The 16,312-nt window shown below is 50.3% G+C and overlaps 1 protein-coding gene across 15 annotated transcripts in view; it reads right to left on the bottom strand.

Annotated features, from left to right (window-relative positions):
- The window catches only part of TRIM63 (tripartite motif containing 63), a 64,241-nt gene that overhangs the window by 5,715 nt on the left and 42,214 nt on the right, over positions 1-16,312 (bottom strand). For 10 of the 15 annotated variants that reach the window (XM_074016107.1, XM_074016079.1, XM_074016101.1 and 7 more), the window contains 7 exons: positions 11,398-11,865; positions 10,342-10,514; positions 4,944-5,112; positions 4,047-4,142; positions 2,170-2,403; positions 1,422-1,444; positions 996-1,120 (listed from right to left, as the gene is read on the bottom strand). In XM_074016107.1, coding sequence (XP_073872208.1) covers positions 996-1,120; positions 1,422-1,444; positions 2,170-2,403; positions 4,047-4,142; positions 4,944-5,112; positions 10,342-10,514; positions 11,398-11,556 — 979 coding nt within the window. In that variant the 5' untranslated portion in view covers positions 11,557-11,865. Of the gene's footprint in view, positions 1-995; positions 1,121-1,421; positions 1,445-2,169; positions 2,404-4,046; positions 4,143-4,943; positions 5,113-10,341; positions 10,515-11,397; positions 11,866-16,312 lie in introns of those variants that run through there. The other 5 variants (XR_012424131.1, XR_012424136.1, XR_012424134.1 and 2 more) reach the window with 4 other exon arrangements.

The following is a 16,312-nucleotide window of genomic DNA, read 5'->3' as shown; positions in this document are numbered from 1 at the left end:
CTGCAAGCTCCGCCTCCTGGGTTCAGGCCATTCTCCCGCCTCAGCCTCCCGAGTAGCTGGGACCACAGGCGCCCGCCACCTCGCCCGGCTAATTTTTTGTATTTTTTTTTTTTAGTAGAGACGGGGTTTCACCGTGTTAGCCAGGATGGTCTCGATCTCCTGACCTTGTGATCCGCCCGTCTCGGCCTCCCAAAGTGCTGGGATTACAGGCTTGAGCCACCGCGCCCGGCCTCTACAGGACCTTTCTGCATCAATATCTGATTTTTTGCAATAGCACCATGAGTTGGTCATTATTAGAGGGCTCACTTTTAACCTGATTTTTTAAATTAGAAAATAAAACTCAGGCAGAAGGGGGGCTTGCCAAAGGTCACACAGATAATAAACAAATGGCAGGACCAGGATTTAAACTCAGGACTGTCTGATTCCAGAGGCCATATTATTTCTACTGCCCCAAGAGGCTTCCCTGCCATGGATCCATTGGTAATTTATGAAGCAGGAATTCTGTACCAGGCACTGTGCTAGGCTCTGGGCTCATTAAGAAAGTGACTATATGATTTTTTTTTTTTTTTGAGACAGAGTCTGGCTGGCTCTGTTGCCCAGGCTGGAGTGCAGTGGCATGATCTTGGCTCACTGCAACCACTGCTTCCTGGATTCAACCGATTCTCCTTCCTCAGCTTCCCAAGTAGCTGGAATTACAGGCATGTGCCACCACGTCCGGCTAATTTTTGTATTTTTAGTAGAGACGAGGTTTCACTGTGTTGGTCAGGCTAGTCTCAAACTCCTGACCTCAAGTGATCCGCCCACCTTGGCCTCCCAAAGTGCTGGGATTACAGGAATGAGCCACCACAGCCGGCCAGAAGGTGGCTATATGAATTTGATTGATACCTGGGCATCTTTATTAGTGTATCTGCCTCCCCATGGGGCTCAGTGGGAGGGATGCTGGTTTCCAGGGATCAGGCAGGCGAATAGACAAGTGGCACCACCACCACCTTTACCTGTTCCAAAGTCGATGGCTCTCAGGGCATCTGCTATGTGCTCTAAATTCAAAGTAAAGAAGTCCATGTTCTCAAAGCCCTGCTCTGTCTTCCCCAGCTGGCAGCCCTTGGAAGCTTCCACAATGCTGTGGGGGAGACAGAAAGAGAGGCAGGATGAGATCTCTGGGGCTCAGTGCAGGAAGGAGAGGGCACATGCCTTGCACATGCCCAGGGCTTCTACCCAGAGGCTCCCCTGGAGGGATGGGGTATTTCCTCTCCAATCTTAAGCACAGTGAGTGGTCCAAAAAGTCAGGGATGCAAAGGGTCAGGGAAGCCAGCCTAGAGTTAGACCCTCCCAGCAGACCTAATGCCCAGGACGAGGCTTCCTGGACAGAGGTCCTGGTGGGAACTAGGGGCCTGGATCATAGCCTCTGGGGAGACACTGACCTTTTGATGAGTTGCTTGGCAGTCTGCAGGGGGAGACAGAACAAAGGATTAGGACCGCAGAAGAGGTAACCCGAGGAAATCAGCAAAACCAGTGACTGGACATTTGGTGCCATTCCCTAGCACAGTTGTGACCTGCTCCCCACCCCAAACTGAGCAGAATTTGGAACTTTTCCCTCTGTCTGTGGTCTGTACAGGTCTTGGTCATCACCCTAGGACCCATTGTCTTGGCAGGAAGCTTGGATTCTAGGGGTATCAATCCAAAAACTCCTAAACCCTGAACTCCCCAATCCTAACCACCTTTTCATACCTAATGTCTAGCACAAAGCCTGGCCCACAGGAGAAGCCTAGAACATTTTTATTGAACTGAACTATGAAGTCTTATAACTGAGGCTTTTCTGTCCTCCCCAACAAGCTCTTTGAGGACAGGGCTGTGTCTGGTTTATCTCCTTGTATTCCACCTCAGTGCCTGGCCTACAGTAGGGGCTCAATTAATAGTCCGTAGATGGGACACTGTATTTTGCAGCTTACAAAGTCATTTCATAAACATCCTCTTATTTGATCATCATAAAATCAGTAATAGGAAGGTGGGGGGTGTTACATGCCCATTTGACAGATGAGGAAACTGAGGCTCACAGAGGTTTAAATGACTTTTCCAAGGGTCCATGGGTGGTCAGTGGAGAAGCATAACTGGAACCTTAGAGCTGTCGAGTTGAACTGACCCCACCCAGACCCTTCTAGTCCTGCTCACCAAGAGGAAGGTGGCTCCCCCAGGCTCGTCCAGGGACTGGATGGCCGTCTCCACCAGCTTTGTGGACTTGTCCAGCTGTTCCTGGTACTGCTGGATGAGGGCCTCGATGAAGCTGAGCTTTTCCTCCTGCTCCTGCGTGATCCGCTGCAGCAACTCACTTTTCTTCTCATCCAGGATGGCATACAGCGTGTCAAATTTCTGGCTCAGCTCTTCCTTTACCTGGTGACTGTTCTCCTGAGGACGGAAGTCTTGCAGTCACATTCTGTAGGGTCCTTACTCCCTGTCCGCTACACTCCCTTCCTGGTACAGTAGCAAGGAATCTAAAGCTAGAAGAGATCTCACTACATACATCCCCACACTACAGAAGATGAAACAAAGGCTTAACAAGAAGAAAACACTCATCTGGCCTCACAGCTACTTAGTACACCAGTGATATTTGGAGGCTGATGCCTTGAAAAACAGCTAGCCCCTTCTTCCAAAATAGAGGCTCTAGGGTCACATGACATTACATATTCTTCCTTGTTCCTGCACCCTCCTCCTGTCCCCCAACCTCAGCTGGTCACTGGAGCATCACTTCTCAGACCAATGCAACAGTCACCAACGTGGGATCTGCCCTCTCTTTCTCTTTTTTTTTTTTTTTGAGATGGAGTCTTGCTCTGTCACCCAGGCTGGAGTGCAGTGGTGCGATCTTGGCTCACTGCAACCTCCACCTCCCAGGTTCAAGTGATTCTCCTGCCTCAGCCTTCTGAGTAGCTGGGATTACAGGTGCGCCACCACGCCTGGCTAATTTTTGTATTTTTTAGTAGAGATGGGGTTTCACCATGTTGGCCAGGATGGTCTCGATCTCCTGACCTCATGGTCCCCCCACCTTGGCCTCCCAAAGTGCTGGGATTACAGGCATGAGCACTGCGCCCAGCTCTCCGTTGCCTTTTAGCTGTGTTTCCCTTTTAGCTTTGTGACTTTCAGCAAATGAATGTATTTGCTTCCATTCAGTTTCCTGGGCCTCCCGTTTGTCTCAGATCACACTCTTCCCTCCCTTTCAAGACCAAGACTGGATTCAGGAAGCTTTGCATCATTTGGTCCTAGGAGAGGTGGAAAAACAGCTCGTTTCCTAGCACCCTCCTCAACTGACGCTCCCTTCTATGTTCTTTTCTGTAAAATGGGTGTGACAATAGCATCTCATCAGACCCAGGAGCCTCTCATGGGTTCATGGGTGATCAGAATGTTCCCCTCCTTCCTACCCTTCGCCCGACTCTTGGTCCACTAGCAATTATGACGACCCCTTCCCCTCATCTCATCTCCAGGTCCCTACCCCAGGTGAACATGGAAAATCATGGAAGCTTTTTTCAGGGATAGAAAAGTTCCATTTTGCCCTCAACAGTCTCACTACTCAAAGTGTGGTCCGTGGACCCAGCAGCTTGGGCAAATCCTGGGAACTGGCTAGAAATGCAGCTCTTATGCCTCATTCCAAACTGACTGAATCAGAACCTGAATTTCAACATGATCCCAGGGTGATTTTCATGCACTTTAAAGTTTGGGAAGTGTTGGTCTATAGGAAAGAACGGTGCTCTGAAAACGATTTGTGCTGAATAAACACTGAGAACTATTGATGGGACACTCCCTGAGTTCAGGGACCATGTCTGTCTGGTTCATTCCTCCATCCCCCACATCTCGGGTGGGGCCGGACACACAGCTGTGCTTAAGAAGCATTTGTTGAGAGAGTGGGTGAATGGATTAGTCCCTCCCCTGCCATTCCTGCTTGACCCCCAGGCTCCAGGCCCCAACCTTTAGCCACAACCCATGGGTGAGCCTTCCCCAGAGACCAGGCTGCCCTGGAAAGCTCCAAACCCCCAAGCAGAACTATTCTGTCCCCTCACCTTGGTCACTCGACAGGAGTCCTCCAGCTGAGTGATGATGGTCTGCACACGGTCATTCCCCGCCACCAGCATGGAGATACAGTTATTCAGTTCAATCTAGATGGGGGTGTGGGGGTCAGGAGAGGAGAGATACAAATAGCCTCAAGGCCTACCCACCGGGGCATGGCAGCAACCTGGCTCCCTCCCTCCCCTCTGTGCTAGAAAGAGCCTCCAGCAGGGATCTGGCCCCTCTTTCAGGTACTGCTCAGCTTCAGAGCAGAGGATATTAGAAAGATACTGTATCCCTTATTTAACAGATGAGGCCAACAGCAGGCAAGTGGGCTGCCCAAAACACACAGCAAGGAACTGGCAGAGGAGGGGCTTGCTTCTAAGAAAGAAGGGGAAAAAAAAAGAAATAGAGTTGGAGACGTCTAGAAGACAGAGACCTGGAGAAGAGTGCGGAGTGGGGAAGAGAGAGGATGGAAAGGGGGTGGCTACTGCTGACTGCACGGACAGGGTGGCAGGCCCCCACAGGCCCAAGGCCCCAGCGAAAAGGCTCTGAGCTGCCTCCTGCTGCTGGGGAATGCGAAGTCTAGGAGAAGAGGTGAGAGGCACAGGAAGAGGTATCTGGGGGATGGAGAAGCCGTGGCCCGAGAGGACCCCAGTGGCCTGGCTGGGGCGTCTGACCGCTCCCCTCTGGCCACAGCCAGGTGCTCTCGAGTGGCTCTAAGTATAACCATGAGCTCAGCTTCCTCCCCCAAGGAGGGCCAGGGCTGCTGTCCCTGTGGCCTGGGAAGTCCCTCCAGAGGGACTATTCCTGAAAGGCCGGATCAGCAGATCTACAGGGATCAAATCTGCCTTCTGAATCATCCTGCCCAGCAGGCCCAGGCTGGGGGTAAAAGTGGCTGGAGCCAGTACCTTTTGTCCCTGGAAGACACTCTGCAATGGGGCCACCTCGCAGGCCTTGTGGACCCCAAACACCTTGCACATGGAGCAGGTGGGCACCTCACACGTGAGACAGTAGATGTTGATTTTCTCATCTTCGTGCTCCTTGCACATGGGGTGACTGCCCTTCTGCAGCGGCCGACTGCAGTGGAGAACAGTCACAAGTCATGGGGGTCCTATGTCCTGCATCCCCCTCCCCAGCTCCAATGCACCAGTCGCAGTTACTGGGGAGGCTGAGGCGGGCGGATTGCTCACCCCAGGAGTTCAAGGCTGCAGTGTGTCTGTGAATCTCCAGATTTATGCCCTGGGCTCTCAGTGTTTGGTTGCCCTAAAATCTTTTCATCCTCTGGGGATCAAGGACTTGGGAAGCCAATGACACCAAATCTGTCCCCACATCCTAAGATGGAGTTAGCCTGAGGCTCTGCCACTGCAAAGGACACAGAAAGGGCCATAGAATTCCAGAGAGTCAGACCTGGAGATGTTTTAGAGAAGAGGAAACTGGTCTCCAGAAAAGTGAATTGACTTGTGCAAGGTCATACAGCAAGTAAGGGCAGAGGAGGCTAGAGTTCGGTTGCTCTAATTATAGTCACCTTAGCTTTGGTTACTGCAGACTGGGCTCTGAGCTAAGAAATTTATACTGATGGCCTCATTTAATTCTATATTTAATCCACCAGACTGTAACCTCCATCAAGGTAGGGAAACTTGCTTGTTTTCTTCACCCCTGAGCCTACACTGTACAGTGCCTGGCATAGAGGAGGTGGTAATTAAACAAAGGTAGAAAGAATAAATCAATAAGGCTGGGCGCAGTGGCTCACGTCTGTAATCCCAGCACTTTGGGAGGCCGAGGTGGGAGGATCACCTGAAGTCAGGAGTTTGAGACCAGCCTGACCAATATGATGAAACCGTGTCTCTACTAAAAATACAAAAAATTAACTGGGCATGGTGGCGTGCACCTGTAATACCAGCTGCTCGGGAGGCTGAGGCAGGAGAATCACTTGAACCCAGGAGGCAGAAGTTGCGGTGAGCCGAGATCACACCATTGCACTCCAGCCTGGGCAACAAGAGCAAAACTCCGTCTCAAAGAAAAGAAAAGAAAGAATAAATAAATAACTAGCATAGGAGTCAATAATATTCACCATCTTGAATTTCTTAAGATTCTCCGTAAAGAAAATTTTTTTAAAAAAAGAATATTCACCACAGAGTCAGTCATACCCTCTCTTTCTCTTAGCTTCATCACTTTCTAGCTGTGTGGCCTTGGATAAACCTCTGACACTCTCTGAGTCATGAGGTTGCCCCTGAGGCTCAGAGAAGGAGCAGTGTGTATGCCCCATGTCATGGTGACTGGCGAGTGGGTAGCCCAGGGCTGTCCAACAGCCCAGCACAAGCCTGACTTCTAGTCCAGAGATTCTTCCAAGGGCCCAAGTGTCTTCCTTTACTTTCTCCTGTAACATATATGCTTAGAACTACCTTTCTTTCTTGAGACCTTCCAACCTGTTATTTGTGCTTCTCTTGGGACATCAGTCATTTCCTAACCTAGATTCATTGGGGTTTGGGGGGGATTTTTTTGTTGTTGTTTTCTTTTGATTTTTTGCCCAGGCTGGAGTGCAGTGGTATGATCTCAGCTCACTGAAACCTCCGCCTCCCGGATTCAAGCAATTCTCACACCTCAGCCTTCTGAATAGCTGAGATTACAGACGTGCACCACCATGCCCAGCTAATTTTTGTATTTTTAGTAAAGATGGGGTTTTACCATGTTGGCCAGGCTAGTCTCGAACTCCTGGCCTCACACGATCCTTCCACCTTAGCCTCCCAAAGTGCTGGGATTACAGGCATGATCCCCTGCACCCAGTTTTTTTTTTTTCTCCTTTTCTTTTCTTTTTTTTTTTTTTTTTTTTGGAGACAGTGTCTCACCGTATTGTCCAGGCTGGAGTGCAGCAGCAATTCACAGACACACTGCAGCCTTGAACTCCTGGGCTGAGCAATCCTCCTGCCTCAGCCTCCCCAGTAGCTGCAACTGGTGCATACCACCATGCCTGGTGTAGATTCGATTTTTTTAGCTTCTGTCTCCATCTAGACTATATACTCATTGAGAGCCAACACTACCTTCAATTCCCAGCCCCGAACAGAACAGGCATCTTGCAAATGTCAAATGGTGACTGTCCCCATCAGTGTCAATGCCTCACCTCCAAACAGCCTTACATGACTGATCGCACACTGGGCTCTACTGTCCTCTTAAGTTCTTAAATAAACCCCTTTCCAGGCTTGTCTTTTTGCATCTTTTACCCCAGGGTCCTTATGCTGGCAGGGGTCTGCCATTGCCACCTGCCTCCATCCCCTTATAAAGGGATGGCAGGGAATGCAGAGGTGAGGCAAGAGCCTGAGGGTCTGGTTCCTCCCAGATGCCCACCCTCTTGAGTTTCGACTTTGGCGTCGGGGTTCATATCCAGATTGTTCTTCCATTCATTTTTGTGATTCTGGACAAGTGATTTCACTCTCTTGCCTGGGATTCCTCCCAGAGCTACTGCAATCATGGTAGAAATTGTCTGTAATGAATGTGGAGTGCCCGGCACAGAGCAGACTCTCAATAGAGGGCAGCTGTCGTTGCCATTCAACTATGCGGAAAGGCCTCAAAGGTTCACACACAACACGCTCTTCATAGGTTGGCACTGGGTGGGCTAACATTGGTGTGGAATTGATTTTATTATTCCTTATGATCAACAATATGTTTGCATTTTGTAGTGTTGCGCTCTAGCAACATGAGAAGCAATCTAGCACAGTAATTAAGAATATTCACTGGCCAGCCGGGCATGGTGGCCCACACCTGTAATGCCAGCACTTTGGGAGGCCAAGGCGGGTGGATCACCTGAGGTCAGAAGTTCAGGACCAGCCTGGCCAACGTGGTGAAATCCTGTCTCTACAAAAAATATAAAAATTAGCTGGGTATGGTGGTACATGTCTGTAATCCCAGTATTTTGGGAGGCCAAGGCGGGCAGATCACCTGAGGTCAGGAGTTTGAGACCAGCCTGGCCAACGTGGTGAAACCCTGTCTCTACTAAAAAACAAAACTTAGCTGGGCACGTTGTCACATGCCTGTAGTCCCTGCTACACAGGAAGCTGAGGCAGGGGAATCGCTTGACCCCAGGAGGCAGAGATTGCAGTGAGCCAAGATCGCACCACTGCTCTCTAGCCTAGGCGACAGAGCAAGACTCTGCCTCAAAAAAAAAAAGAGAAAATTCCCACACCCTCTCTTTCTTAGCTCTACCACTTGCTAGCTGTGTGGTCTTGGAAAAATCCCTTGTCCTCTCTGAGCTTCAATTTCCTCATGGTAAAATGGAGACGGGAATGCCTTCCTGGGTTACTATAAGAAATAGATAGGGAGGCCGGGCGCGGTGGCTCACGCCTGTAATCCCAGCACTTTGGGAGGCCGAGGCGGGCGGATCACAAGGTCAGGAGATTGAGACCACGGTGAAACCCCGTCTCTACTAAAAATACAAAAAATTAGCCGGGCGCGGTGGCGGGCGCCTGTAGTCCCAGCTACTCAGGAGGCTGAGGCAGGAGAATGGCGTGAACCCGGGAGGCGGAGCTTGCAGTGAGCCGAGATCGCGCCACTGCACTCCAACCTGGGCGACAGAGCGAGACTCCGTCTCAAAAAAAAAAAAAAAAAAAAAAAAAAAAAGAAATAGATAGGGAAAATGCCTGAAAGTACTTCATACAGCGCCTGCACACAGTAGGTACCCAATAAATAGTTGATACATTAATCATTTTCCATTAATATCTTATTTGACAGCCACAATAACAGATCTTACTGTTTCTGTTTGCAGACAGAGGAAATGAAACTCTAAAGGCTTACCCAAGATGGTACAGTACATCAGTCACAGAGGCTGACTAGCAAGCACAGTTCCCCAGGCCAGGGTTTTTTTACCTGAGATCTGGTCTGTCACCTTCCCTTGGACTGGGCAGTGCTTGCAGGCAGATGCTTGGTGAAGGTTTTAGACCTTAAAGGCTGTGAGTCAGCACTCCTGGAGTCTTACCAGGATGTCCTGGTTTGTAAAAATCTTTCCTGTAGCTGTGTCTCTCCCAAATTTTTGTGGTGGGTGTGTGTGTGTGTGTGTGTGTGTGTGTGTGTGTGTGTGTGTGTGTGTTTAAATGGAGTCTCACTCTGTCACCCAGGCTGGAGTGTAGTGGCACGATCTCTGCTCACTGCAACCTCTGTCTCCCTGGTTCAAGCAATTCTCCTGCCTCAGCCTCCTAAGTAGCTGGGATGACAGGCATGCGCCACCACGACCGGCTAATTTTTGTATTTTTAGTAGAGATGGGATTTCACCATGTTGGCCAGGCTGGTCTCCAACTCCTGACCTCAAGTGATCCACCCACCTTGGCCTCCCAAAGTGCTGGGGTTACAGGCATGAGCCACTGCACCTGGCCTCCCAGTTTTTTTGTCTGTTTGTTTGAGGCATAGTCTCACTCTGTCACCCAGGCTGGAGTGCAGTAGCACGATCATGGCTGTGCAACCTTGACCTCCCTGGCTCAACAATTCTCCTGAAGAGCTGGGACTGCAGGCATGCCCCACCACGCCCAGCTAGTTTTTAACCTTTGTAGAAACAGGGTCTCTCTATGTTGCCCTGACTGGTCTTGAACTCCTGGCCTCAAACAATCATCCCACCTTGGCCTCCCAGAGTGTTGGGATTACGAGCGTGAGCCACCACACCTGGCCCTCTCTCCCCAGTTTAAGGCTAACCCTGCACAACCTCCACCAGTTACACATTCTGCCTCTGAATGAGCTGCTATTTTATTAGCAGGGAGACTCAGAGCTAGATCAACTGGGCCAGCTCCCAGCTCTTTCACTTTCCAGCTGGAAAACCTTAGCTAATTGACTTCACCTCTTGGGCAGTTTCCTCACCTGTGAAATGAGGATAATAAAGTCATGCCTGATTCATAGAGTTATCGGAAGGTACTAAGATGAAGCATTCCCCGTGCCTGACAGTTCCTCGTGGCACACAGGAAAGTAGCTGTTGCTATCCTTATAGACAACCTGGCTGTTTCTCACTGGGCATTTTCTCTGCTGACTGGAGCCACTTAGCTGGCCCCAGGGCCTTTCTCTCCCTCTCACATCTCATCTTTCCCCCAGTCTCTGTCTTGGTATCGCCTGGAAGGGCAGCCTAATGTCTGGACCCCTTCCCATCCGCTGAGTGATCCTGAGCGCCGAGTTGGGGTGTATGGGTCTCCAATCCTGTCTCTGAACTGGCTCGTGTAGCTAGTCCAGCTAGAGGCCTGGATCCTGAGCAGATGAAGGAAGGGGAAGGAGCTTGGGGGAGCTGGGCACAGCATGGCTGAGAAGGAGGATGGGCCCCCAGCAGGCATGAGAACCGACCTGGAGCACTCCTGTTTGTAGATGTCAATGATGTTCTCCACCAGCAGGTTCCTCTGCAGGCCGTACACTCCATGACGATCCATGATCACCTCGTGGCGGCAGGTGGGGCAGCGGAAACGGCCTCCAGACATGGATACCGAGCTGCCCCGGCCGGTCCAGTAGGGATTTGCAGCCTGCAGGTGGCAAAGGTCAAGGTGAGGCCTGGGCTCCCTCCTCAGCCCTTCCCCTTTCTAATCTCCTCTTATCCTTTCCTCTGCCTGCCCCAACCACCCCAGTCAAACCTAATGACCTGGAGCTCCGCAGGCTGCGATGAGAACCAGTCCTCACATACAGAGCACCTGAGATGCAGCTAAGCAATCGTCAGGATGGGGAGGCAGGAGACCTGGGTTCAAGTCATGTTAATTCTCTGAGTGATTTTGGGCAAGCAACCTTATCTCTCTAAGCCTCAGTTTGTCCACTTATGAAATGGGTATTACAATGAGAGCAAGCTCCTAAGGCTGCTACTTTAAAGATAATATCGTGAAAGAACATTTTGTAAAGTGTCCCTGGGGAACCTCGCATCCTGCCTCCCAGCCAGGACACCTACCCCCTTCCTTTCTTGGGGATTTGGAGCCGCTTCTGTCCCCATATTGTAGGGAACAGCCTCGAAAGGGAAGACGCCTCTACTGCCCACTGCCTCCCCGACACCCTCCTCCCAAAGCTCTGGGCCTCTTGCCACCAGGACCTGGCTCCAGCCCCAGGGGTCTGGTTTCTCTCTCCTGTCCCTGCCTTCCCCGCTTATCACTTGAGGCATTTGACTCTTGATTGGAGAGTCAACAGCAGTGCTCAGGGCAGGGGTGGGGGAGCTGTGGGCAGGGTGGGGAGGGGAAACGCGTCATGGAGAAGAACTGCAACAGCTAGAGCTGCCTCCCATCCCCTCTCAGCCCTGTCTAGAGGCCTCTGCAGGGGTTCACTTCCAAGGGAAAAGAGTTAGAAGGCTAAGGGAGAAGAAGGGCTTCATTCGGAAAGCCGAGTAGCCACCTGGGACCCCCGGATGAGGCTGCACCCGGCACTGACCTGGAAGATGTCATTGGCACACTTCCGGCACAGGTTGTGCTGGCACGGCAAGATGACCACTGGCTTGGTAAACATCTCCAGGCAAATAGGGCAGATCAGCTGCTTCTCCAGGTTCTCCATGGGGTTCCCATCCTGGATCAGGCTCGACTTATAATCCATTCTGTGGGCAGGAGTGAGAGCCGCGCCTAGCTGCCTCCTCTACTGACTTTGCTCTAAGTAGACCTGGGGAGTCTTGCCTTTGTCACGAAACACCAGGTCGGATCCTGTTGGCTTCCTTCTCCTGGTGCCCGAATTCTGTCTTGGTCTGAGGCCCCTCTGATATTTATAGCTAGATCTTGGTCACATGAGCTCCAGGAGGGGACCAGCTGAGCATTCCGATGCCAAGCGGCTGGTGGGGCTTGAGTTTCCTCCAGGACTGAAAGACTGGCCCTCTCGAATCACATGCAGGGATGAGCAATCGCTGTTCTTCTGGGACGGGGGTCATAAACAAGAACAGCCTGTTCAGAGGCAGGCTTAGGGGAAGACTGGGTACCCAGAGCTTCCTCCAGAAATTGGTCTCCCCCCGGCACCAGGCTAGCGGGTCAGGGATAGGACCCAGCAAGTGAGCCACTGGGATTCAAAGGGTTAATAGCCAATGCTATGATGAAAATGTCGAACATTTTTCTGAGTACTGGTGTACATCAGGTAACTAATATACATCACAATGTGACAGATGGATGAGTGATTTGTTTCCCTGCCCTGAGAAACTCACAGCCCAGGAAGGGAGATAGAAAGGATCGTGCAGTGGTGCGATCTCTGCTCACTACAACCTCTGCCTCCCAGGTTGAAGCCTCCCGACCCCAACCCCCTCCCAGCCCCGCTCAACCCCTCACTGACCTAAATCAATTCCATCCCCTCTTCTGGAGTCCTGAGCAGCTCCTAGATGGAAGGGTCAGGCAGCCCCTCTCTCTGAGCTCATCCCTCTGCCTCAGACCTCAGCACAGCATTTTGCTGGAGACAGTGGAGACCCCCACCCCAGCCAGCCCATCCTCCATCCCTTGGCCACTTATTTCACTCAGTGCTGAAAGGCCTCCCTTGAAACGCAGTCCAGTCCCCTCATCTTATAGATTTTGAAATGGGACTAGAGAAGAAAAGGATTATATTCAAAGTCAGTTAGAAAGTAAGTGACAGCCGGGTGTGGCGTCTCACACCTGTAATCCCAGCACTTTGGGAGGCTGAGGCAGGTGGATCACGAGGTCAACAGTTCAAGACTAGCCTGGCCAACATGGTGAAACCCCATCTCTACTAAAAATACAAAACTTAGCTGGGTGTGGTGGTGCGAGCCTGTAATTTCAGCTACTCGGGAGGCTGAAGCAGGAGAATCACTTGAACCCGAGAGGCAGAGATTGCAGTGAGCTGAGATGGCGCCACTGCACTCCAGCCTGGGCGACAAGAGAGAAACTCCATCTCAAAACAAAACAAAACAAAAAAAAAAAAAAAAAGAAGAAGAAAGTAAGTGGCAAAGCCAGACATTTTATTCATTCATCAGACATGTTTCTGAGTACTAGTATACATCAGGCAACTAGTATACATCACAACATGACAAATGGATGAGTGATCTGTTTCCCTGCCGCAAGAAACTCACAGCCGAGGAAGGCAGATAGAAAGGAAAAACCTGCCGGGTGCGGTGGCTCACGCCTATAATCCCAGCACTTTGGGAGGCTGAAGTGGGCAGTCGGATTGCCTGAGGTCAGGAGTTTGAGACCAGCCTGGCCAACATGGCGAAACCCTGTCTCTACTAAAAATACAAAAATTAGCTGGGTGTGATGGCACACACCTGTCATCCCAGCTACTCGGGAGGCTGAGGCAGGAGAATTGTTTGAACCCAGGAAGTGGAGGTTACAGTGAGCGGAGATCGCGCCACTGCACTCCAGCCTGGTGACAGAGTGAGACTCTGTCTCAAAAAAAAGAAAAGAAAGGAAAACCCCTCATGCGGTGCCACAAAGCCCTGCCTGGACACTTAGAAGGCTTCCCTCAGCTCTCTGCACACATTTTAACTTTTCTCCATATTTCTTAGGACATCTTCCACATTGGCAGGTAGAAGTCATTAGAGCAGTTCCAGTGGCTGTTTTGTTTTGTTTTGTTTTGTTTTTTCGAGACAGAGTTTCACTCTGTTGCCCATGCTGGAGTGCAGTCGTGCCATCTCAGCTCACTGCAACCTCCGCTTCCCAGGTTGAAGCGAGTCTCCTGACTCAGCCTCCTAAGTAGCTGGGACTACAGGCGTATGTCACCACACCCGACTAATTTTTGTATTTTTAATAGAGATGGGTTTTTACCATGTTAGCCAGGCCGGTCTCCAACTCCTGACCTCAGGCAATCTGACTGCCTCGACCTCCCAAAGTGCTGGGATTACAGCTGTGAGCCACTGTGCCTGGCCTCCAGTAGCTGTTTTTAAGGTAGCATCTAATGAAAGGACCGTGGGGTCATCCGGTCCAAGGTGATGAGGCAGAGATATGGAGCAATGGTATCAGGTCCCAAAATAAGTCTAAGAGGCCATGGAATACTCAGGAGAGGTATGAAGGATTTCAAGAAAGAGGAATGACGGGAAAAATGAGACAAGACATAGAGCGGAGAAGCAAACCTTGGAAGAGAGGAAATGGGAGAAGAAGAAGAGGAACAAGTTACAGAAAAAGGAAGAGGCCTTAAAAACAAAGGGCTGGCCGGGCACGGTGGCTCAAGCCTGTAATCCCAGCACTTTGGGAGGCCGAGACAGGCGGATCACGAGGTCAGGAGATCGAGACTATCCTGGCTAACACTGTGAAACCCCGTCTCTACTAAAAAAATACAAAAAACTAGCCAGGCGAGGTGGCGGGCGCCTGTAGTCCCAGCTACTTGGGAGGCTGAGGCAGGAGAATGGCGTGAACCTGGGAGGCGGAGCTTGCAGTGAGCTGAGATCCGGCCAGTGCACTCCAAGCCTGGGCGACAGAGCGAGACTCCGTCTCAAAAAAACAAAAAACAAAAAACAAAGGGCTGGAGGATTTTGAGGAGAGAGTTGCCCCCCAAAATTTTGCTGAGCACTTAGGTTTTGCTGAGCACTTACTATGTGCTATGCATTGTGCTAAATGCTTTGTATGCTTTATTTCATTTCACCATCTCAACAGCCAATAACAAAAGACCCATAATATCCCCACTCCACAAGTGAGGAAACTCAGGCACACAGGTAAAATACTTGTATGAGGTCACACAGAGAGCACGAGGTGGCTCTAGGACATGAACCCAGATATGCTTGACTTAGGAACCCAAGCTCCTAATGTAGACTCTATTGAACTGTGTTTGGGTCAAGTCAACACTGTCAGGTCAGTCAAGGTTTGGAAGAGGATGAGGACTGAAAAAAGGCCATCTCTTCTTCCCTGCTCATGGGACCTCACTTTAGTTAAGGCATTGGGTAGCATTGTGCTCTAGGAAGATGGACCTCTCCACGGCCACAGGAGATGAGTTACAAACGGTTTAAGCCTATCATACAACCCCATTCTCTTTTGCCTAATGATGCAGTTATGGCCAATGAGACCCAAGGATATGTCTGTTGGCTAAAGATAAAGGATCTCCTCCATGATAAAAACGAATGTGCAAGAACAAAGTTTCATCTTTACCTTTGAATGGGGTTGTGAGAGGGTAGAGCAGCTATCTTGCAACCACAAGGGGACAAGGCTGAGCATGATGTCAACACCCTGAGGATGGCATAGAGGAACCACAGGAGGTACCCGGGTTAGAGATGCCATCATTGCGTTGCCAATTTATCCAACCCTAGAGCTGCCCGTCTCTTGACTTCTTAAGACGTGAGATATCAAATGCCATTATTGTGTAATTACTCTGTTACTTGAAGCAGTAAGCACCTCATAAACATGCATGATTCCAGCTCCCATATGCTGATGATTCTCTACTCTCTAATTCCAGTTCAGACTTCTCTCTCCCCTAAGCTAAAGATTTGTTGGAGATTTCTACTGGGATGTTCTAATAGTATCTCAAATTCATCATACTCCAGCCAGAACACACCATCTTCCCCAATACCTAGCTCCTCCTTCCATTTTTCTTGTCTCACGTCTTAGTGAACAGCATTACCATCCACCCATTTGCACCAACCAGGAAGTTGAGAGTCACCTTGGGGTTCCCTCTTCTTCTCATCACATGCCTAGTTAATCTCTGTGTCAGGCATGGTCCATCTTTGCATCTCATTTGCCATATTACCATCATCTGCTTGTGAGTCTGACTCTCCCTCTGGACTTTGAAGACGTTGAGGGCAAAGATGGTCTCTATTCATCTCTGTACCCCCAATGCCTAGCACATAGTAGGCACTCAACAAATGTTTGACTGGGTGCGGTAGCTCACACCTATAATCCCAGCACTTTGGGAGGCCAAGGTGGAAGGATCATTTGAGCCCAGGAGTTAGTGTGAGACCAGCTTGGGCAACATAGTGAGATCCTATCTCTACAATAAATAAAAAAATTAGCTAGGCGTAGTGTTGCCCATCTGTAGTCCCAACTACTCAGGAGACTGAGATGGGAGGATTTCTTGAGACTGGGTGGTTGAGGCTGCAGCAAGCTGTGATCACACCACTCCACTCCAGCCTGGGTGACAGAGTGAGACCCTGTCTCAAAAAAAAAAAAGTTTATTAAATGAGTGGACAAGTGAATGAGTAGGTTAAATATAAAGAAGCAGCTGCATCACTGTCAGACTTGGAGAAGGTTCAGATATTCGAGCAAGTTTTTTTTGTTTTGTTTTGTTTTTTTGAGACAGAGTCTTAACTCTGTCACCAGGCTGGAGCTCAGTGGCACAATCTTGGCTCACTGCAACCTCCACCTCCCAGGTTCAAGCCATTCTCCTGCCTCAGCTTCCCCAGTAGCTGGGATTACAGGCGCCTACCACCACGCCCAGCTAA

The sequence above is a fragment of the Macaca fascicularis genome, chromosome 1 (genome assembly GCF_037993035.2).
Source record: "Macaca fascicularis isolate 582-1 chromosome 1, T2T-MFA8v1.1".
Lineage (NCBI taxonomy): Eukaryota > Metazoa > Chordata > Mammalia > Primates > Cercopithecidae > Macaca > Macaca fascicularis.
Note: the sequence above shows the minus strand (reverse complement) of the source record. Positions and strands in the feature narration are given on the sequence as shown.